Genomic DNA, 22,829 nt, shown 5'->3' on the forward strand with positions numbered 1-22,829 from the left:
TTAATCTCTGTGGCTGATTACACTTCCCTCAGAGCCCCTGACAAGTGCAGCTGTAACCAGAGTTTACAGACTTTCCAACAAGTGACTTCAGCTGTCACTGCTGGCAAGATGCTGCCCCAGCTCCACGGCACACGACCCCGCGCAGGCAGCGCTTCCCATGGGCCCCGCCACCAGCTCATTCCTCTTGCACCTTGTGAGGCCGGAGCGAGGGTACAGGCTCTGCTCCAGCTGGGGTAGGGTCCCAGCAGGTATTTCACTCCCTGCTGCTGCTCCAATATGAGCACCACGGGCTCAGTGCCTTATCACCATTGAACCATTAACACCAACTGAAGCATTCAATCAATTTCTAACCATGCTTGAATCAAGAAAATCTTTAGCTACTAATCCTTATTATGGATGCTGACTCTTAACATGACCTGTGTGACAAACAGAAGTGGCAGACTACTCCTCACCTCTGCCCCACACAAGTTTTCCTGCAGTCACTCGAACTGGCAAGGTTACATCTTTGGTGCCACCAAACATTACCTGTTACTTTTCCACGATTGGTGCTTTTTATTTCCTTCCTTCTATGGCAATTTTTTGAGTTATTCCACCTTTGAGTTATTTTCATGTCCAGTCTGACCCAAATTGCTAAACTATTTCATTTACTGTTTAAATCGCTGGCTCTGCTTCCCTCTCAGTTAGCAAAGCAAACACCAGAGCAAAATCATTCACTGTGTGTGCACCCTTTGGGAGCTATAGAGCAGTGTTACTGCATTGGATAGACTCAAACAACACCTTTTACGCATATATTCATTCACATGCCAATTTCTGGCTCATTAAGAATTTTAGTACATCTGAAAGTGTTTCATTATCTATGGTAAAAGTTACAGATAGCTTTCTCTCCCACTCCAGGGTCATCCTGATGGGATCTTCCCACCACATTATCTTTGCCCAGTTTCAGAAGTCTCAATCCACTTTCATTTATCAAACAGACAAGCAGCAGTTGATTCACTACAGATATCGTTGCTGCAAAAGCAGGCACAAAAAAGGAAGAAAAGAATCTGGGGACAGATGCTGTTTCAGCTAGACCTCAAACATATGCTGAGAAGTGGCTTGTGCTATCATATTTGTGCTGCTCACGTTTCCCTGGGGACAAGGAAGGACCCTGAGAGACCCTGTTGGAGAGTGCAAGCACAGCAGGCTGGTGCACACTGCTCACAGAACGTGGAAAGCCAAAAGATGAGCAGAACCAGGAATCAGAGGACTCCAGGAGTGAGGTGCTGGGACAGCAGTAGGAGTCAACAGGATCTCTTCATTCTTATGACCGCTGTTCCTTATGTTAATTTTACTACACTGCTGTTTTATTATTATACATTGACTACTGAAGCACATGGATTAAGCTAAGTTCTGCAAAGAAGAATTTTATCAATTAGCTAGATTTCTCTCATGAAACAGAAGTGGAAAACTTGGCAAGTTTTGCATCATCTGCTAAGTACTGCCATGGTTTTGCAGCTGATGTATTGCATTCAACTGCTTACACAAAAGCCACCAACGGTCTATTTTAAACCAAGTCCACAATGAAGTTGATAAAATACTGATTTATTTAACCACAATGCTACTTCCAATTTCTGATGACTTTTGCAAAGTCTACCGGATAAAGTTTAGCCTTTTCAAAAAAAGCCCAGTATTTTGTGGGATGTTTTGTGGTTTTAAAATGTGCATCTCTAATTAATCAATGTTCTTTCAAAGATCAAAAAATTTCATTTGCAAACTCTTTCTCAAAGTTGTAATACGATTAGAGAAATACTCAAATCAAAAGCTCCCCAAAGAAAACTCAGCAGTATGATTAACAAAGCAAGCTATAAAACGTTTCTAGCATGATTACATTATGAGAAAATCCTAGAATAACTAAAGATTACTAATAATGCTGTTATCACAAGAATAGAAGCCCATGCTGCAATTCCTCTAACACAGAAGCATACCATCTAGTTATCTTCCAGCAACTGTTAGAAAATATGTTCTGAAAATGCCCAAATACAGACGTAGCTGCAATGAAACCGGAATTCATGAACTGAAACATCCGTATCTGAGCCAAATCCCATCTGTCTTATTAATGTAATGAGTCCAAGTAAAGTCAATTGGACGACTACTTTGAATAGCAGAGCTCTGCGTATTAGCCTAATATACACAGTAGATAACTTCTATTAGTCTGAAAGAAAATAGAGTATTATCATTACTTACAGTTCAAAGCATCAGTGTTAAGTCCAAGTCCACCACCAGCAAGACCGTCTGAAGCTGCTGGTGAGACCACTCTCGTGATGTCACGATCTTATTTTTAAAACACTGGATGGCAGCCAGGTGTGAACAACTGAAAAGATTGAGCTTGACGCGAACAAAGCTTTGACCTTTTCCAATGAAGTCACATGGGAAGGATTTTCATTAAAGCCTACCTCTCCACAGAAGAACATTCAGAAGTAAGAACCCTACCAAGGGGAGCATCGCCCCAGTGGGAGGAAAGGATACAAGCTCTGGTAGAGCGGGATGAGTGACTTGACGGCTCTGCTGGCATTGATGCACGTGGCACATATGAGGCTTGGCAGCAGCTTTGCAGTCACGATTGCTCCATTGAAGAGAGGACCAAAAAATGGCACCTGTGGACCCCAAAATAAAAACACCACATGAAAAGCTGAGCCAAAGGAAGCTGAAAGGCTAGTGTAGGGCACGGGAGAAACTTCCAAAATCATAATCAGAAACAACATGCCTGACTTGCAAGGGCTTTTCACAGCAAGGCATCTGCTGCTTAAGAAAGGTGCCAGGGAGGCAAGTTTCACATGGTCCTGCTCTAGACAATGAAGTTATTTGGTTGTGTTACAAGTGTCAGTTCGCTCTAGGTCTCCTCTCTAGATCTACAACGAGACTCCTCCAAGTCCAGCAGAACACAGAAACAAACCATCTCCATGAGCTGTAGCTGCAAGGCCACTACCAGCCAGGTCAGCACAGTCAGTCAGGTGGTACCCTTGCTAGAACAACACACTTTGTCTTGCATTATATTACTGATGTTCGGAATAACGAACATCAGAACCACTACAGAAAACTAGTACGTTATTTTGCCAGATAACAGCATGACCACATTGCTTCCCACACTGAAGCTTCCAGTGTGGTATTAATTCCCTGATTTTTTTAAGTTTGCAAGTCTTCTATAATTGCCATCAGTATACTTTACATGGATATGCAGCATGTTTCACAGAATATTCAACTGGGTAAACATGAGCTTGTTATGCATATGAACAAAATTTGTCTATTAATTTGAAATCAATATTCCATTTTTAATAGATATTAAGAGCTGCCTTCTGTTGTGCCTCTCAACAGGAGAAACTGATTCACTGGCTGAATCTGACATTGGTAGGAATTTTTGCAAAGGAGTATTTGTTTCAGACCATCCCCTGTAAACTCCTTCCATGGACTTCACTGGAGGGGGGTGGGTGGGGTGGTGGAAGTTGAGTTGATCTAAGATAATGAGGTCTGTGGAAAGCAAAGGAGATGGTGGAAAACCACCACCTCTCAGAGGCAGTGCCCTACAACCGGGTCTGGGACAGGCACAAACAGGTCTGTCCCAGCATGGCAGGCCAAGCTGTTAAAATGCTGTTCCTTCAGGGTTACCTCCAGAGGAAACCACCATATAATGTCATGTGGTGACATATGGCTCCTCAGATAAAGGCTATACTTGGTAAGATAGACACTTCATAGAAGTGAAAAACGTCTGGAATTGCATACACATAACTGATTTTTCCATGTCAAACCCAGAGAATTTTAATGCTTAAATATATAATAAGTTTTAGTATTTACAAGTAGGTAAACTCATTTCCCTTTCACAAACTCAAAATGGAAAAAAAAAACCCCAAACACTAACTAATCAACCAACCACCAAACCAAAACCCCCAACCAAAACCCTAAACAGAAACTAGTAGCAATTATCAATATTTAAGCTATGGATTTTTTCCATCTGTACAGAGGCTTATCACATAAATAAATACCCTCTATTATTCTTCTGCAACTGCTTGTGGGTGACTGTGACAGTCATTCAATAAATGGACAAAGGAATAATATAAATCCCTTGCATCTAGGGAATTCCTCTAATTAGAAGTGGCAATGAATTACTGAAGAAATTTGGTTTTAATATAACATCTGCAAATGACAGCTGTCTTTTCACACAGTTACTTTGTCATTCCTTTACTTAAAATAATTACCAACGCCCCCCCCCCCCCCCAAAAAAAAAAAAACGCACCCAGATTAGTTTAAGATGTTTCCATAGTGGTTTTCCCTTTCATTTTTTTTTAATGCTAGCATTACTATCCAGGCAGTTGGAAAGAAAGGTGACAGGAAGCGTCTATACCCACCTATGTGATAGTGTTCTAGAGCACAGTTTTTCCTCTTTAAGCAATAACATTTCTAAATGAATTTAACACATACTCTGTTTAAAAGTATTGACAAAAGCAGAAAAAAACCTGGAAAACTATATTTTTATGTAAGTACAAATAAGGAGGTTAAGTACACACTAGCATTAAAATTATACCAACATACAAATACCAGCTATTTAAAGTCAGATCAGCACTTACATATGCCACTGTACAGGGAAACTCATTGTCAGGCTTTTTGACAAGCAATTTTTGCTTACAGGACTTTGTTTCACTGTTTCAAAACCATCTGGAGTCTAGGGAATGGGGTAGATTTTCTTAACACAGTATTCCAGAATTTATATACGTCAAATATAAACAAGGTGTATATATTTTATACACCATATATATGTGTGTGTGTATATAAATACAAACACATATATACATACACTCAACATTTAAAAAAATATTATTAATAATCTTTTCAGTGGGGACTCTCCAGCAAATTTATCAAAAATATCTCCAGTCTGTCTGGCGTTTTTAAACAAAAAGGTTAACAATTATTTTCTCTGAAAGTTTAATAGTCAAATGCCAATAAAACATACTTTACTCTAAAATTCCTTTTAAAAACAGAAAAGTAGGCTAATCAGAGCTGAGCCCCAAGAACTGAAACCTATCCTTAGCATCCCTGAACTCTGTCCCCACAGCACAGAAGTAAGAGCACAGTGGGTGCTCTTCACAATGACTTTCATGAAAATGGGAAACATGCCTTTTTTCAAGCATGTTTCGAATAATTGAACAGATTATTTCAGGATCCCAGGCACACTGTTTGTCAAAAAGCACACATTTTTCATGACACAAAGTTGGCATACACTGGCAGATGGAAAAAGAAAATAATGCAATAGATAGAAGTGACTTTGTACAAGAGCAACCGATTTAACATTACCAAAGAAAAAGTGTAACCTATGTAAAATGAGAACCAACAGCAGCGTTTCCCCAAATCAGTTCACAGCTTTCTGCTGTGTGGAGCTAACTCTCCGGAGACCTGCAAAGGCGTTGCTGCCATGCGTTAGGCTGGCAGAGGCCTTGCTGTCCCCACCAGGCTCCAGGTCCGCAGAGCCCGCTGCTACACAAGGAGCGCACAACCGGACCATACGCCCGCATGGACACAATGCTCAGAATTATTAATTCCCGAGCAGATCTACTGGCCATGCCAAGGGTCATTAAAGTCAATGGAACTCGCATATCGTCAGCTTCCATCTGTGTAGGGATCTCTGCCTTAACAAGAGTTTGAGGGGGGAGACCAACTTAATGTGTAGGGACATGTGCCCTGCTCAGTACTTTTCTGTAAGTTGGTATTAAAAACCCATTTGAGGAAAACAGTGTTCTGAATGGTTACAAAAAAATATACTATGCTTTGACAGGAATCAATTAAAAAAAAAAAAAAAAGGATAAAGGGAAGTATCCCCTTCCTTGAGTACTCCAAATGTCAATGCATGTTATCCATGAAGCAAAAAATTAATATTCAGCACATTGCAAACACCTGCTTCATTACAATCCCCCCCCCCCCCCCCCCAAAAAAAAAAATTTCTATTACATGCAGTAAAAGTAGGCAAGGTTAAATAAACCTTTTGAGCACAAAGGCTTCCCCTCTATAGCAAGCAGCACTAGTTAAAAGTGGGGAATGGGTAAATTATTGTACCAAATGGCTGAGAATTAATCTCTGATGACTAGCTGCAATCTAACGAGGCATCTGTGTCCCAGGGAACCCGCAGTATGTCCCTGGCGGTATGTGCAGTGTGTAGAGTCTGCCTGGCATTCTTTGTCCTCTTTTACAGGCAGCTTTTCGTCTCATTGTTCAGAATATCCTCATGCATCTGTGACGCGTGGAATGCATTCACACTAACAGACTTACTATTGTCTTCTCTCAGAAGCTTTGTCGAGCAAAGACTGCATCACGGTTTCTGATAATTATATTGCTTAATTAATCAAGACAAAAAAAATTTGCAAATCATTGCCCGGTTGCCAAGCAGGGAGATAAAAAATGAAAACAATACAAGCTGAAGCAATATAACAAAAGTAACAGCTATCTGATCAGAAATTCTTATATAATGAAGCTATTAATGCTAAATCGGTTAATGTTAACATTGCTCCAGGTGTCTCTACTTAGATGCAAACAAAAAGGCTAACATTATGTATATAAAAGGCCAAATGTTGCCATGGATTCTGTAACCTGATAGAGAGGACAGCCTTTTCATTTGATTAGGGAATGCAATTTAAATACCAGGGACTGAAGCCAAACAACAGACATTTCTCTCTGCAAGCCTCTTTCATTCACCCTGGGGTCAGTAGCTGGTGAACAAAAGGTCAGCCACACTTGCCCTGGAAATGTCTGGATTAATTTTATTACATTGTAATGGTTTGTACTTTAAATGTAGGGATAACACTAAATTTCCAGTTAGCTATTATTCTTTCTGCCCGTTGGGTATTTTTGACTAGTATGTAAGATGACATAGCTTTTCTCGATTGCTTCATAGAATTTTCAAGCATGTTCATAAGGCTAAATTCTGATTTTTCTGACAGAACTTTAAAAGCCAAAATTCCCAAGAAGAAAACTGCTGAGCTCAAAATCAAGGGTAGGAACCCGCCCCCACTATTCCAATTTATAAAAAAATTTCAGTTTGAAAAAGTTTGGCAAGCCACTGGTTGTTAGTATATAATGGCTCTGCCATTCAGAACTCAAACAATAATGTATACAGCTGGTAAATATGTCATCTGATGTATGCATTTTTCCACAGCTGGTTGTTCTCTTGGACAAATATTGTCCCTCATATAAGGGAAATGTTATTTACCACACCAATTACTTCCATGAAGTATATTTTATATACATTTTTGCATCCGTAATGTACCAGACAAGAATTTATTGAAAGTAGCTTTTTTTGTATGTGTACACAGACGTACATACACACACAGATGTACATATACAAACACCCCTGACATTTTCCAGAGAAAAAGCTATTTTTTCAAAAAAATGTCTAAAATGTGGTTGCTTTAACAATGATTTAAATAGAAAATACTAAACCTCAGATACGTTGTTTGATATAAGGGTATCCAATCCCTACATCATCCCACCGAGTTAGATTATGATGACTGTCTCAAAAACATGTGAGGTTATGCGCAATACCATATGTACATCAGTTACCAAGCCTGGGTAATTATATATATGTATAAAAAATACAGGGTGAATTAATAGCAAATGAGGAACTTAAATCTTTATTCTTTTGCTCTTATTGCCTTGCATTGGAAATTCACAATGATTTTAAACGTTGCCCTTTGTCCAATAACTCCTGTGGGTTGAGATTTCTGAAATATCAGTAATTCTAGGTTTAAAGTAAAAGCTCATTGCTCAGCATACTTTTAAACTGAGATGGACAGACTATATTTTGTATTTCCTGGAACAAACCCCCAAACTCTAGAACAGTGAGTTTTATTTAAGGAACAAAACTGTTGGTCACTTGTATAACACACATGATAGATCCAATAAAGCAGTCAAAACATACCTCTGGTTTCTTCATTATCTCTATGAAAAACATGTGATTCTTCATTGGATAAATAACAATTAAAACATCTCCAAAATCTGTTGGTATAATGCCTCTGCGGTAGTTCCTAGTGTGTTCAGACCAGACGATGTGAACCTCATCATTTCCCAAGTGACGAAGCTGCAACAGCAAATTGGCTCTTTATTAATCAGAGTGATAACAACAGTTTATGAGGGGTCATGGCACACAAATTGAATTACAACGCTCAATAGTAGAAATATTTCATTACAGAAAAAGTTAAAATATTGTTTTTCTCCAGTTGCTCATGAAAAGATCAGCTAAATAATTCGCTTCATTCAGAACGCATTGTTGTTTGATGGCTTAATTAAGTAATTATCGAACTAGCCATTAGCATGATATGTAAATGTACATTACCTGCAATAATTTAAGATGGAAATCTGAATTACTAGAACAAAACAACCAAGAGAACACCATATTCCAGCTAAAATAAGGTAGCTGTCACAGAAACATGAAATGCCTCGACTCAGGATGTGAAGAAACTTTCCATCATGAACCACTATTCCTGAATTTATTACACTACAAGTATCTCCTTGCTGACTCTGTCTGGAGAGGACTTTTGTTTGAAAATGTAAGCAAAATGTCTGGGCAGTGTGAATTAGAGAAGAATGGGAAATACTGTGGGAGTTACCTTTTTATTTGGAGCAGAACTGCATAAAATATGTATAAAATTTAAATGTGACATTCACAAAATGTATCTGAAAGCCTGCATGTTTGCTTTGTTATTGGAGGAACTGGAGGTGATCTAACAGATGGCAAATAGTATTTGGCAATCATGTACAAGCTACACACAATAGTTTCAACTGTAAGCTTTAAAGTTAAAATTTAATCCATATGCAGAATGCCAGCCCAAAGCATAAAGAGAATTTAAGCCCCACTTAAAGCTTAAAAGACCACCCCCACCCTGCTCCCCAATTTGGTGCTAGCCCCTGGAACAATGTGCACAATAGACCTAACAAAGAAGCCAAAACGTAGCTCTGCCTTCTTCACCATCTCTATGCAGGGGAAAAAGAAGGGGGGCGGGGGGGGTATAATAAAAAAGGTAGTGATTTTCATTGGTAAACATCAGCTAAGTAATCTCAATCCGCTTCCTATCAGCCAATATTGTACCACTTCATTTTCCCTCTTCAGAACCAGGTAGCGCCTTTAAAAGTAGTGACTTTCACCCCTACATATTGGATGGCAAACTGTACCCTAGTTGTAAGAGAAACATGGCACAACCATAACACATTATGAGAATCAAAAAGTTAAAACTATGAACTTTTCTTACAGTTTATACTGTAGCAGAGTAAAATAAAGCTAAGTTCATAGACTGACTTAGATTCTTCATTTATTTTAAATTAAATAGAAGATAGAGCTGTATTTTATTTGCACCTACAAATAAAAGGTATTTTCCGTTCTTTTGAAAAAGATACAAACAAAAAAATTGCATCTTATAAAAACACAGAAACATTAACAAGACTATTACTAGAGATTCTTACATGCATAAAAATCAGTACAAACTGCTGTTCTCACAGGCATCCTGATTTCTGTGCATTCTTATATTTTCTTAATCGCTCAGTAAAAATAAAGCAACACCCAAGAAAATACTTGTCTTGATAATGTCACAATACAGACTGATACATACAAAACTAAGCAGTAATTTACAGATACAACAAAATTCGGATTTCACTTTTCTGTGAACAGCTGCAGCTAGGTCACCTTAAAAGTCATTACAAGTAAGATGTAAAGTTTAGTCCTAAAAGCCCCCCCCAAAAAATCTGTCTGGCTGCAAGACTTTGTGCACAACAGGTTCTACACACTGAGGACCGAAGTGTTTGGCAAGGCTGTTCCTTCCCAGAATATCTGGCTATTCTCAGCCAAAGCTGAGCTGTAATTTTCTATGAAAGCTGAGCGAAGGAAGGACCCAGCTCACACCAGCTGTATTCAGAGCAGCCCAACGGCAGCATATTTGTAAGCAGCACCCACAATTTACGAGGCAGAATCCAACGCATCCTAATACTAGAGTGAGTTCTGGCACCAGCTTCACAACAGAGGAAGCCCACAACAGCAGTGTTTAGCAACTTCTGCTTTAAAGAGCGCAACAAATAAATATGGAAACAGATTTCTTTAAGGTGATGCAATTGTCACAAAGTGAACACAGCACTTCTACACAAACAAACCGTGAAGAAAAGGTACTGCGCTGCCTTGCCTCCTATTGCTTTTAGAGTGATAAATAGCATATACCACTATAAAAACAGTATCCAAAGAGCACTTAAGAGACCATTTTTAAATCACAGGGAACTATTCTGCTAATATTCAAATACTTTTCACACTAAAGAATCTCCAAACACTATGTACTACTATCGCTTCCAAGAGAACAAAATTCAATAAACAGGTAAAATTCAATAGAAGAAGTTAGAGCAATCGATGCTTGCTGTGCTTGAGACAGGAAGTGATAGCTACCAGCTCAAAATCTTGCAAACATCATGTAATAATAAATTACTACAATCCTCATCACGTGCTAGTAACTCATTCTGAAGCTTGAGTTACTACCTATCATTGTTTTGAAGTCATAGTCTTAATCTTTGTATTTATAAGATATGTTACAAATATAAAATTGGTATTAAGCAAAAATATTTATTCTTGAAAGATAATTTCATTGATAAAAAGCAGTATTATAATCTTATCAGCGAAAAATTTCCCTGTATTGCTCATTCGAAATAAAAGCTGTAGGCCAGACTCTGTACCCTGAAGGGGACCAGCAAGTTTTGCTTAAAGGCCCAAAGTAACACAGACAATGCTTTTGGAATGGAGACCCATGCTGTACTCTCCATGCAGTTTAGGGGCAGAGAAAATAAAAAGATAAAAGCCCAACACATTAAAAAAAAAAAAACAACAAAGCAGCCATGAAGCAAAATATATATTAAAAAGCAAAACCAAACAACAGACCAGCTCAACCACAAGCAGTCAGTTTTTTTAAGTTTATGGCCGACTTGAACCATCTCTCTACAAACATTCAGGGAAGGCAGCTCTTGAAATTGCAGCTGCCTCTCCTCCCTGAGTGAGCTGACTGTGCATGAATTTTTAGCTTGCACATAAAAGCGGTTTCGCTAACACGAACAAAATATATACATTCTCAGGCGCAGCCACAGCTTGATGGCTCAGCTACGCTGAGCACCCCACGCCTGGAAGCTGGGTCGATGTATAGCTTCTGATGTGCATCACGCTGTCGTTAATCATATCTGGTCTGTGTTTCCTCAGCCCTGAGCCGGGCATCCGAGCGCAGCCAGCAGCTCCAGAAGCTACGCAGCCAGCCTCGGCACCGGGAGGCTCGCCGAGCCCTGACGCTCGCCTTCGCTTGAGCAAATAGTTTTCAAGGCTCCCCGCTTCGGCTGGGCTGCACGCTGACTTGACTGCCAGGCAACACGCCGCCGCTGACACTGGTCACGGTACACACCTAATGGCCTGACCTCCTTTCCCTGCTAATTGCATTACACAGCCAGCTGGCTCCAGAGAGGAGTCGTCTGTTCGACTGAAGAATTTCTGCTTTTGGGGAGGCAGGGCTGCTACTTTTGCTAAGTAACAGTCGGGCCTGACATCCCCATTGTCTGGCTGACAGTGTACCCATCCTAAAATCTAAGTTTTATTTGTAAATTAACCAAGAAACTTCCTGCCAGAACAGTGCTGCCTGGAGACTGATAATGTGTGCCTTTCATTCCCTTTCACTCTTACTGTATCACTGCCAATTTGTTTTTCTGCTGCTCGCCAGCCCTAGGCTATAAAAGCCTTGTAAGACATAAGTGCAATTATAGTCCTGGAGTCAAATGAATTGGACAAATCCAATACCACAGCTCTGTCCCCACTTTGCAAACCCCTACAGCAGTTAGATTAGCTGCTAAAAATCTAATCTAGCTCTAGCTAACAAATTTCTGTGGCGAAGGAGCAAGAGTTCAGTATGGGGTTGCAACCAGATTTCTGAATTGAAAAAGTTCTGCTATGACAATGGAGAGGACTGAATAAATCAAAAATTCTGCAGCTTGTTTTTAAACCGGTAAGTACAATTTCGGTAGAACAAGACAGGGACAGTATGATGCTGTTACTATGACTGATTTTCATTCTTGCCACAAGATAGCCAAATTAAAAAAAAAAAAAAGTTTAGAACCAATGATGCTGAACCCTACGGCAGCAAAAGATTATCAGCTGAATTTTGATTATTCCACCAGAAAAGATTTCTTTCAGGGCTAAGACTTATTTGGAGAGGGGTTTTTTTCTTCCTCCTGAAAGAGCAATATAATGTGTCAGCATATATTTCAAATGAAGGAATACGAACTGCAAATTACAACTGTACTGCACAAAAATATGGGGCCAAGTTCATCCTTAGTGGAAGTGTACTTATTCTTATAAATTTATACCAGAAGTGAATTTATCCTATTGTGTTCGGTAAAAATAAAGACCCATAATAATATATTTAAGTAAAATTACTGCATCTGCTTAATTCCCCAGCCCACAGAATTTATGACCTGCTGTACTACTTCCTTGGCCAGCAGGTGGTAAGACCTTCTGTTCAGCTCCAGAGCCTGCAAGCCGAGCACACTGATTGGTATTGAATTCTTTTTGCCTGTCTGTAGGCAAAATAAGCAGAGAAGAAACCACAGAAATTACATAAAGATTTCAGAGATAAGGGGGACCCCCTAGGTTCCAGATAGCATCCATGGGATCCTATTTGATAGAAGCAGGAGAAAAGGCAAGGAAAAAAGTTGGGCCCCCCATTGCATTGTGACTGGCAACATAATCTTCTCCTACCAGTAATACTGTACTCTATCACAATATACAGTTTTATCACAGCAAACATTAAAATGGAGAAGGTATGCAATGACATTGTCATCTGCCTTCCTCCCACACAGTTATGAAAAAGAAGGATTAACAGAAAGAAGTAATAAATATAAAATATTTTTTCAACCTGGACGTACCATTCCAATAATCAGCCCAGCATGCGCTAACTGTTCAGTGAGCAAGTGGAAATATTAAAATACTTCTGATGATCCAAGAGTTGCCACAATCTTGGAAGCACCATTGCATCTGATCACGACTCAGTTAACCAGGTATTGCAGAATTCACAAGCGCAGCATCAACAGGTGTGTGTGGGGGGGAAATACATTTTCCTCTTGTTTAAGAGTATGTTGCAGGCAGTCACATGTTTCTTTTCAGACACACGTGCCAGTTGTGGCCTGCAGATGAAAGGCTGCCAAAAAATCAACGTGGGACTTCTGTAGACTGAGGAATTTTGTCACTAAAGTATCAATGTACTTGCCTTTACATATTTCAGTACAGGGCCTCCACAGCGAAGGTTCACAAGTGGAAATTTCAAGTAACCAACACTTGTAGGGTTAGAAGAGTTCTTCCAGTATTATATATTCCATATATTGTGGATATACACTCACGCTCAAACCACTGGTTTCAAATGCAGGCTAGTTCATCCATCAGCATTTTCAAAGCATTACAGAACTATCAATCATCGAGTAATTTTACAGTGCTTCTGAAATGCATCTTGCCTCCACTCTTTGCTGCAATTTTATAAAATTTGTTAACAAGTCTGTGCTAATTTGCACAAAAATATATGCTTGCTTACAAAAGAGCTGTGATAAATTAAATGAATCTGTTTTGTGCAGAAGCATGGAACCACAGAAGATTATATGTTAAAAAAGACCTCTGGAAGTCGTCTGGTCCAACTCTCTGCTTACAGTGGGGGCAGCTCCTGAAGTCCATTAGGTTGCTCAGAGCTTTGTCCTTCTTTACAGGAATACACAGTTTGATACCTGCAGGGTTTCATTCCTACAGCAGATTTAAGTTTTTTGTGTTTTTTAAAATCTTAAAGCAATTACTTTGCAGTGATTTCTGTGGATGATATGTACTGGAGTTGGCCTTGTTTCCTAGCACTTCAAGACTTGGAAGCTGGCAACTAACTAAATGCTTGTGCTTTGTTTCTCACAAAGAAGACATTCTCTTAAAACAAATATAGGGAATACAACTAAATAGAATAACTAGACTCTCAATGTCTGTGTTATCCCTAACATGGATGGGAATTAGGAGAATTAGTAAAATACACTGTTTGCAATTAAGACCCATTTTCCCCCTTGTGGTAGCTCTGTCAGTCTGTGCTCTCTCCTCTCCCAGGTGATGTATTACTCAACAGCTAGACAGTATTTCACTGTCTTTGCTATGCATCTGTAAAATCCAGGAGCTATGACTTACATGCGGAGATTGGACTAAACAACCACAATCCGTGTAGGAAAAATAAGACTAGGAAAAATATGGTAGGAGTTCTCAAACATGGGTAACTCTGCTGCAAAATAATCTGTTCTCCATATCCATGTGGAATAGGGTAAGAATAAATGGGCTTAAACTGAAGCAAAGTAGACGCCACAAGAAATTTTCTGATGGTACAAGAAGTGGAGCATAGGAATACATTGCCTAGGGAAACTGTAGTGTTTGTCACTGGAGTTTTTAACTAGCAGCTGGATATATACCAGCCAGGAACAATAAAAATACAGATGAGCCCTACCTTGGTAAAGTGACAGAGCCTATACAGCCTCTTAATATGTACCACAGCCCTACTGCTCTACCCTGAAGTACTCTGATTACATTTTTTTCCATAGCCACATAAATCCACTAATATGAAGATAATGAGTTGCCTTCATAAAGGGAAACATGTAATTGTGTTGGGTTTTTTTGTTGCCTTTTTTTTGTGACAGCTATCACAATAAAAAAAAGAAAGGCTCTAGCTTTACTATTAAACGCTGGGCAATTTTTCAAGACCAGTAATCAGAAATTCTACCTTTTTATTTCAAGGAAAAGCACATGGTATTTTGAAACTAACTGGACAACCAATACAATCACCCAGTGACATATTTATAGATAATTTTCACAGCACAATAGTATCACATGGTAGGCTGGATGGCTGTAGCAGCATTATTAACACACATTAACAACCTATGTAGGACAAGTTGCCAATCCTAATTAAGAAGGCAACGATTCAGTATGCACCTAAAATCTTCTTTGACTCTAAGCAGCAGTTGGCAAGCACCATAATCTGAAATCACTCCTTGTTAGGAAAGACAAATGATTAAGTACTGATACCAACAAAATTTGGGGCTGGGTTCTGGCCATCTTTGAAGTAGAGTCTGCTTGTCAGAATGGTGAATAACTGGATAATGGTTTTAAATATCAGCTGGCTGCTTTTGGTAGTATGCTTGTCACTTCTCTTTCACTTCTTTTCTTTCCTGTTATGTGCTGGACGATTCATCTGTAAGGTTTTATTATGCTGCATTTGGTTGTTTTGTTCTACCAAACTACAACAGCTTTGGCAGGCAGAGAACATACAAATGAAATTATTGCTAATATTATTACTAATGGCGGTATTTGAGGCTCCCATGGAAATGTTAATTGCATTTCTGAATCCAGAATTTAGATGCCATTTAATTCAGGTAATATAGCTGCAGAGCACCATGTGGCACAGCAAAGATGGCCTGCTAGGACCAGTTAGCACAATCCATTTTCAGTTTAAACTTCAATTACAAGCACCTGAAGACTACAGACAATGTCTTGAAATGCTCAGGAAATTATTTACCTTTTTGGTAAGCGAATCATCTGAATCTGATGGCATTCTTGTAGACACATGAAAAATAATTTCCACAGTCGAGGTAGCGTAATAGGGTGCTGTTTGTCCTGTGCTGCCATTGCGCTGCAGGCCGCCCATAAACCCACCATGCGTTGAAAGATCAACCTGATTGATTGAGAGTCATAATTAGAAGAAATTTGAAAAGACTGATGAATAAATCAGTATTTATTTATATACCAAGACTTGGTGAATTTACCACTCTTGAATTCTGTAGCCAACCCAGAGAAAAAGGAAGTCTTCCCTTACAAGTTTGTGATCTTTGTGTTAATCTGTCTGTTTCCTATTCCTGTATCTGGCATTTACTAAAACTAAACATCTCTTCACTAGGTACTACGTCATTATCTATATGGCTATTCTACCTTCCTTCCAGCAAACAGCAAGGATGCAAAAGCATTATCATGCGCAGCTGCTCTAAGAGATACGCACAGCTTAGCGAACCCACTCAAAGCATACACTCTGAGAAATAATTATGAAGTGCAGAGAAAATATAAACAATCAGAAGGTTCATACAAAAAGGAAAACCTTAGAAGAAATTATTCTTAGAAGAAATGTTTTTTTGAAGACAAGCCTGTGTCCAACAGCTTGTTTGTTTACCCAACTGCATCAGTCCGAGGATGCTACCTCTCCCTGTAGACCTTGTGTCACTTAAATCCTTGAACATGGAAAGCAGCTACTCAGTATTTCCAAAAACCGTAAATGTTCATGTCATTTTAGGTTACTGACACCATTTCAACAATGCAAACTAAACGTTGTCCTTTGTAAAGCAGTCCTGTGGTTGGGTATGTGAGGAGCTAAAAGGAGCTAAAATTACGGTGAAATTATGCTGTAGGTCTTAATGACGCAGAAAGCGGCAGTGTCCACTGCAGCACCACCTGTGCAATCACAAACATGTAGGATGGGTTCATCTAGAAGTAGCATATGGATTTACAGCATTCTGCTGAAAAGGTGATCATAAGTACTACTGAATATTAACGTGTATAAAAAAATAATCTTTTTTTAATAATTATAAATATGCGGTGATAAGCAATTTGTTTTCCAGTATGTTAGCTTGCCTAAATTTATGACTATTACCTCCCAGCCCAGTCCAGCAACAAAATCTTCATATGCCTGGCTTCCTCGGGCATTGGACAGTATGGAACATTTGTCCTCCTGTCCTTCTGCAATGTAAAACACTGCAATCTTATGCGTTTCACGGCTGTAATTTGATATAGAAAGAAACGAAGGTTAAAGAAGTTTTAGCTCAAAATTATTTTTCAGACCACCTGCACTCAAAAGCTATGAACAAGCAACCATGTTTAACTCCACCTGTCTGTTACATCACTTTCAGTTGCAGAAATGTATTTTCACCAATTATTTTTCCCCATGACCACACTGCAGACACCACAGTTCAGAGAGCAGAGCCAAGTCTATTCCTTTTGTGCATCAGCAAAAGAATTGATGACCAAGTTCCAATTACACAGCTAATCACTTACATCTGTGCAACCTTGCCAACGACAGTAAGATTGCACAGGTGTTAATGGGAGCACAATATAACCTACAGAATTTTAATTATAGGGTGATGATATACAAGAAAGAAAAACATTACTGACTTCCAGATCCTGGGTTGAGTTCTACAAGGCTGACAGTGACAACTGGCTTCTTTGAAAACCAGCTGAGTGGATTTGGTAAGGAAATTGTTGGGATAGAAGAAAATCAGAACTCTGCAGTGCTGCACATATTTTTCAAATAGCTACATGTCAAGTAATTAAAAAGAATATATCATATTCAGAATTCTATTCTGCCACTACCTGGCCGTAAAGCAGTTGTATGGAGATCACCCTTTAAAATACTGCTTCCGACACAGGGATCACTCTGCAGAAAATCATCCTTTCTGAGTTGAGCCAAGGTCACAAAAAAATTTGAAACTTCTTCCCTCCCCTCTCAGCTAAAAAAACCAGGAAATAGTTGCTGTGTCTTATTATTTGCTACTCATTTTCGATTCTATGTATATAGTGCCAGTGAAAATACTTTATCCATTCAGGCTCCAGAACTCTTTAAAAACAAACAATCCATTTTTCATACAAATATTTGTATTGCTAGCACATGCAATTTTAATGAAGTTTTGGTTTTGGCAACTTACTCATTCTGTCTTCGGAAACACTAACCTTATCAATGGTGTGTTTAGTAAGCATTACCTACCATTGGCGGGAATCCAGATTTTTCAGTTCTCGCAGTAATTTTGAATTTTTCTTAAGAAGATGAAAGCTTTTTCTACAAATAGATTAAATAAAAAAAAAATATCTGAAGGAAAATGTAAGACAGTACAGACACAGTATTTTCTCATTCAAATACCTGAGAGAAGGGAATCAAATTAGCATGACTCAAATTATTTTTGTATTGTATTTATAAGCAGTCTACATCTATTTAAAATAATCACTGAAGCAGGTATCCATAAAAGTCCAAAGGTATGCTCTGCCTACCACCCAGCTACATAATTCTCACTTTAAGTGTGTACCTGTTTGGGGGTAGAAGTGAGAAGAGTAAGAGCACCATACACATGTTCTGAACCCTCTCTTCCTACCTTCTATCCCAGGAGTTCATCCCCAAGTCATTTAGCAGCAGCCGACAGAAATAAAAGGATGCTTGAGGTTCAGCAGGACGTGGTGGTTCTTGACGGGCCACCTTCATACCGAACTCCAAGCTGCACTTAAACATATACTCTTTTTCACGGGCACTCTGCCTCATCAGGGCTTCAGCGATTGCATTCTCTTGGTCGTAGCTCATACCAAACGGTGGTGGCGATGGCTCGTTCAGCTTTCGCTGGGGATGTAAGAGACATTCAGGGCTGGTGTTACCAATCTTTTCCAGCAAATGGTCCAGGGCATCTTCTCCGTCTTCCACCTGAGAAATGTCTTTCTGGGAAGTGAAGTGGTGCTCAGAGTTGCCCGAGATCACAAATGCGTTCGTTGCACTCTGCTGTGGAAGGCAGCCCTCCAAAGGTCCGTACAATATTCTGCCATCCCAAGAGTACTTCCCTGAGATATCTCTGACAATTACCCTAACGTCTGAGGGGGTTGCTGCTGGCTCAGTGTCTGTCGTCTTCTCTGCAGGGATTTGGAGGTAAGATATAAGAGTACTGTCATTAAACACAAAGAGCTGCAGGTTGGGACTCCGGAAGACTTCTGAGGACAGCTCGGAGGACTCAACATAGGAGTTGTCATGGTTCTCGCTAAGGAGACTGTGGAGAATGGCAGGGCCTCCACTAAGTGGGTAGTGACTCAGGTGATTCACCAAGTGAGTCATAACCATCCGCGCCGTTAAAGGTATCAACTCTAAATTCCTCCTCCTTTTTTCTAAAATGATCAACAAAAAGAAAATAGATCAGTAACAGCAGCAAGACACCGTTAAAAAAAGAGCATCTGCAAATTTCTGTAAGATTTCAGAAGCTTGCCTTAGTTGTCCTCCTAATTCTTCCTGTTAAAGAAACTATTTACAATCAGCTTCCAAGAAATTCTACCTGTCACACATTTTATTTTATTTTACCACATGCTCTTTGACATTCAGTCTAATGTAACATCCAGGTCTCCACAAACACGCACAAAGTCCTTCACAGCAATCCCACAGCACCTGCTGTCACTAGTTTAATCTGGCAGGTTAAGGCATTTCTCCTTAGCGTCTGTATTCCCAGTCATCCCCACAGCAATCATAGCAAGAGAGGGACACAGCACAAAAAGCAAAGGTAAACCAGTGATGCAACTAAGAACCACTGCTTCTTGATCTTTAGCAGCATAGTGCAAAAGTTTATGTATGAGGCAGGAAGAGACTTTCTGGATTCCAAGATGTTCCCTTCAGCACAGGCAAATATATCCGTTATTCCATAGATTGATCATGCTCCGAGTTACGTTGTTCCTCCACTTCTACTGGAATGTTATACCAGAATATTACCCCTTTTTTATAGCCAGAAACCTTATAATTTTCAAGGTTGGTTCATGCTCAATTTCAAACCATTTTTCTTTAGTTTATAGCATTTTCCTCTTTCCTTGCTATTTATACCTTCTAATGCACTTTTAAACAACAGCTACATCCCTTTTCAGCTTTTTCCTAGCCCCGCCAAAACCAAAATTTTTCAGCCTCCTCTCACAAGAGGCTCTTCGTTCTTTTCCTGTATCCTGTAAGTAGAAAAATTTCTGAACTGATCCTTTTCAAAAGCAAGCTAACCAAAGAACTTGTATGACACTAACATATCCAATAGGAGAAACAACTCATTCTACCCAAAATGAGAAATGTACCCGACATGTAACTTTATCCTTCTGCTATTCGCAGCATGTCCTACTCAGTAAGGAACCTGTGCAGAACAGGTTTAATGTTTTTAACTTTTTTGTTCAAAGTACACATACAAAACCAAAGAAAATAAGCTGCACGATGGAAAAAAGGACACCATCAAAACTTGGAAGTACTGTTTTACAGCATCACTGTCAATCCAACATTATCTTGCTCCACTTCATATTGCATCTGTACTTTTGATTCCTTTGCAGAAATACATTAATGCATATTAATATGTGAAATTACTTAAAATGGACATAATTCATAGTTGAACAGCCATTGTTTTAAAGGTTATTTTTAACAACTGTTTGAAATAAAGATGACCTCTATGATAAATCCTTTAGAGATAAAATATATATTTATAAAAATAAATTATTTCATGTGTTTGGATGCATTCTTTTAAGTTGACTTTTAAAAGTCAGTAACACGTACCTAGATCCAAATAATCTCTTTTCACTTTAAAGACAGGTAGATTGTGAATCAGCAGGAACTGCATATTTATGCAGCTGCAGAATTTTATCCAAATTGTACATTTTCTTATCCAATCACTCAGAGCAGGCAAATTATCTATGACAATGGGTTCATTTCTGCTGAAAAATTCAAGAAGGGCAGCTGCATATTTCTGAAAGAAGTTTGATTTGGGGCTCATCTTTGGTTGTTGAATTTAATTCTATATACTAAATTCTAAGCAGTACCAAAGGCAAAACCAGCTTCTCCGTCTATTCTATCTCTGCTATACAGCACCACAGTGTCATTTTCTTTCTCCTGTGATCTTCATAAAGAGCAATGTCAGCAACAAACTTGAATATCCTATTACAGAGACAACTGAAATCAATCAAAAAGGGCACTGCCCAGTTTTTCAAGGAACAGTTGCTGCGTGCAGTAAGGAGGACATTTTCAAGGAAGAGATGTAACCTGGAAAGCTTTATTTCCTAGCTGCTGAACACCAACACGCTGGTCCTCACCACACTGTGAATTCTCTTACCTTCAGCAACAGTGAGCAGGTTGCCCAAATCTGTGGAAGAGTGGCAATGGGCTGGCTCAGAGCTCCTGACATTCCCAAGTGGCAAAAATGGGTCATAATCACTGGACGAGAGATCTGCAAGACTCAGCACATAATGGCTTTGCTGAGTATACGTGCTGGAGCCATTCACACAGCAGTGTAGAACCTGCAAGTGGACAAGCATGAGACTGAAGAAGTAATGAAGTATATATTACACTACCCACTTAAACACGTTCAACGAGGAGTGACCCACCATAATTTTTACACTGTGAAAGCCAGGACACGGTACAAAAACCACCTATGTGTAAACACGGAGTTTTTAAAATAACACTTCATCAGCACTTATTTTGTATTTTTAACAGCTCGCTTCAGGCCTTACTTTGTGTTTTTAACAGCCCATTTCAAATAATCTTTGCAGAACTATTTGAATTTTTTTCCCTGGCTTGGGTGTCTTAAGCATTTGACCTTTCTCTCTTCACTGTCTTCTCTCTGTTCTACATCTCTGATCTTACCATCTTAACATGTTGCATTATTAACTTCTCATCTGTATGACTTCTGCCCACACTGCGAGAATTCATGATTTTCTACAACTTGCTAAAAATGCTTCTGTCCATAACAGGACCAGTGAAAAGCATCTTTAAACATCTAGACACAGTAAGTCATATTCATTCCTCATACTCACTCTGTAAATATAGTCCAGTAAAGGGGCTTTGGATGCATGTTGATCCTCAAGAACACCAGCAGATACCGGCTCCAGTAGCATTTTCATGGGCAATGCCATACACCAATCCAATAAGCAAAGTAGCAGTGAAACTATAAACTAAACAAAACCACAGAACACAGTATTTAGGTATATTCTGTGAAACAGTTAAAGGTATGAGTTTGAAAGTTTAAAATGCCGCTCTGTTTCTAAGCAATTTCATTTAATAACCATCTCGAACAGCACAAGGAAAGAACGGAGACTGCTCTTTTCAGTGATGTACCTTTTTATCTGCTTCCACAGAAGAGTATTCAGCACTCGGCAAAAGAAATGCAATAGTGGCCACAAGGATCTACATTAAAATAAACAAAATTCCAGAAAGATATTTAACTACTTTTGCTATAAAGACAGAACATCAAACTTCATTTGAACAGGGTATGAAAGATTAACTTCTCTTAGGAGCATCTAACTGTCCTTGTAAATCAATGTCCAAGTGAAACAAAATGTTTTACTGATCATTTTGGAAATACATCACTACAAATGAGAGAAGTACACTGGTCTTAGGATTACAGCAAATGCATCTCCTAACAGTAATTACAGACGAAAGAAAAATAATCAGAAAGTCACAATTACAGTAGCTCAAGTAAGGAATTAAGACAACTTTGCATATGATTTCCATAGAAATATTTTAAAGAAACTGACGTACTTCAGTAATTTTTCTGGACAGAGAGGATTCGTACTTCTGAAGCTTTTGCCAGTGAGAAACCAGAAGCTGAAGAACATCACAGGCTACCTGAGCTACCAGCTTATTAGAAAACTGGAAGAAGAAAAGGTGATTAGAAGCCAAATAGAATATCCAGCTATAATACAACGCAGTCAGTTTTTCTACATTTTATATTATTTTGCATCTACACAAACAATAAAAAATGTTACTGTTGCAAAATCACAATTGTAAGCATTAGTGAACAGCAGGCTCAACATTACCTGTGCAATCTTAACTTGGGCTGTTGGGGAAAGGCTGTTTAGGTACACAATCCCATGCTATTTCTGCAAATATTCTCCGCTTTTATATAGGACACCACCTTGGCCCCACGGAAGAACTGTGCATATACTCTGAGAGCTATGCCCACTGAACATAATAACATGCAATGGTTCAGAACTGGGAGAGATC

General features: G+C 39.1%; 1 protein-coding gene across 4 annotated transcripts in view; it reads right to left on the reverse strand.

Annotated features, from left to right (window-relative positions):
- The window catches only part of RALGAPA2 (Ral GTPase activating protein catalytic subunit alpha 2), a 136,199-nt gene that overhangs the window by 47,659 nt on the left and 65,711 nt on the right, over positions 1–22,829 (reverse strand). For all 4 annotated transcript variants that reach the window (XM_055725932.1, XM_055725933.1, XM_055725935.1 and 1 more), the window contains 10 exons: positions 22,365–22,475; positions 21,942–22,010; positions 21,641–21,778; positions 20,941–21,124; positions 18,214–18,985; positions 17,832–17,903; positions 16,725–16,848; positions 15,603–15,758; positions 7,937–8,095; positions 2,506–2,633 (listed from right to left, as the gene is read on the reverse strand). In XM_055725932.1, the coding sequence (XP_055581907.1) occupies positions 2,506–2,633; positions 7,937–8,095; positions 15,603–15,758; positions 16,725–16,848; positions 17,832–17,903; positions 18,214–18,985; positions 20,941–21,124; positions 21,641–21,778; positions 21,942–22,010; positions 22,365–22,475 (1,913 nt within the window). The remainder of the gene's footprint in view (positions 1–2,505; positions 2,634–7,936; positions 8,096–15,602; positions 15,759–16,724; positions 16,849–17,831; positions 17,904–18,213; positions 18,986–20,940; positions 21,125–21,640; positions 21,779–21,941; positions 22,011–22,364; positions 22,476–22,829) is intronic.

This window comes from Falco cherrug, chromosome 13, assembly GCF_023634085.1.
Source record: "Falco cherrug isolate bFalChe1 chromosome 13, bFalChe1.pri, whole genome shotgun sequence".
Taxonomy (NCBI): domain Eukaryota; kingdom Metazoa; phylum Chordata; class Aves; order Falconiformes; family Falconidae; genus Falco; species Falco cherrug.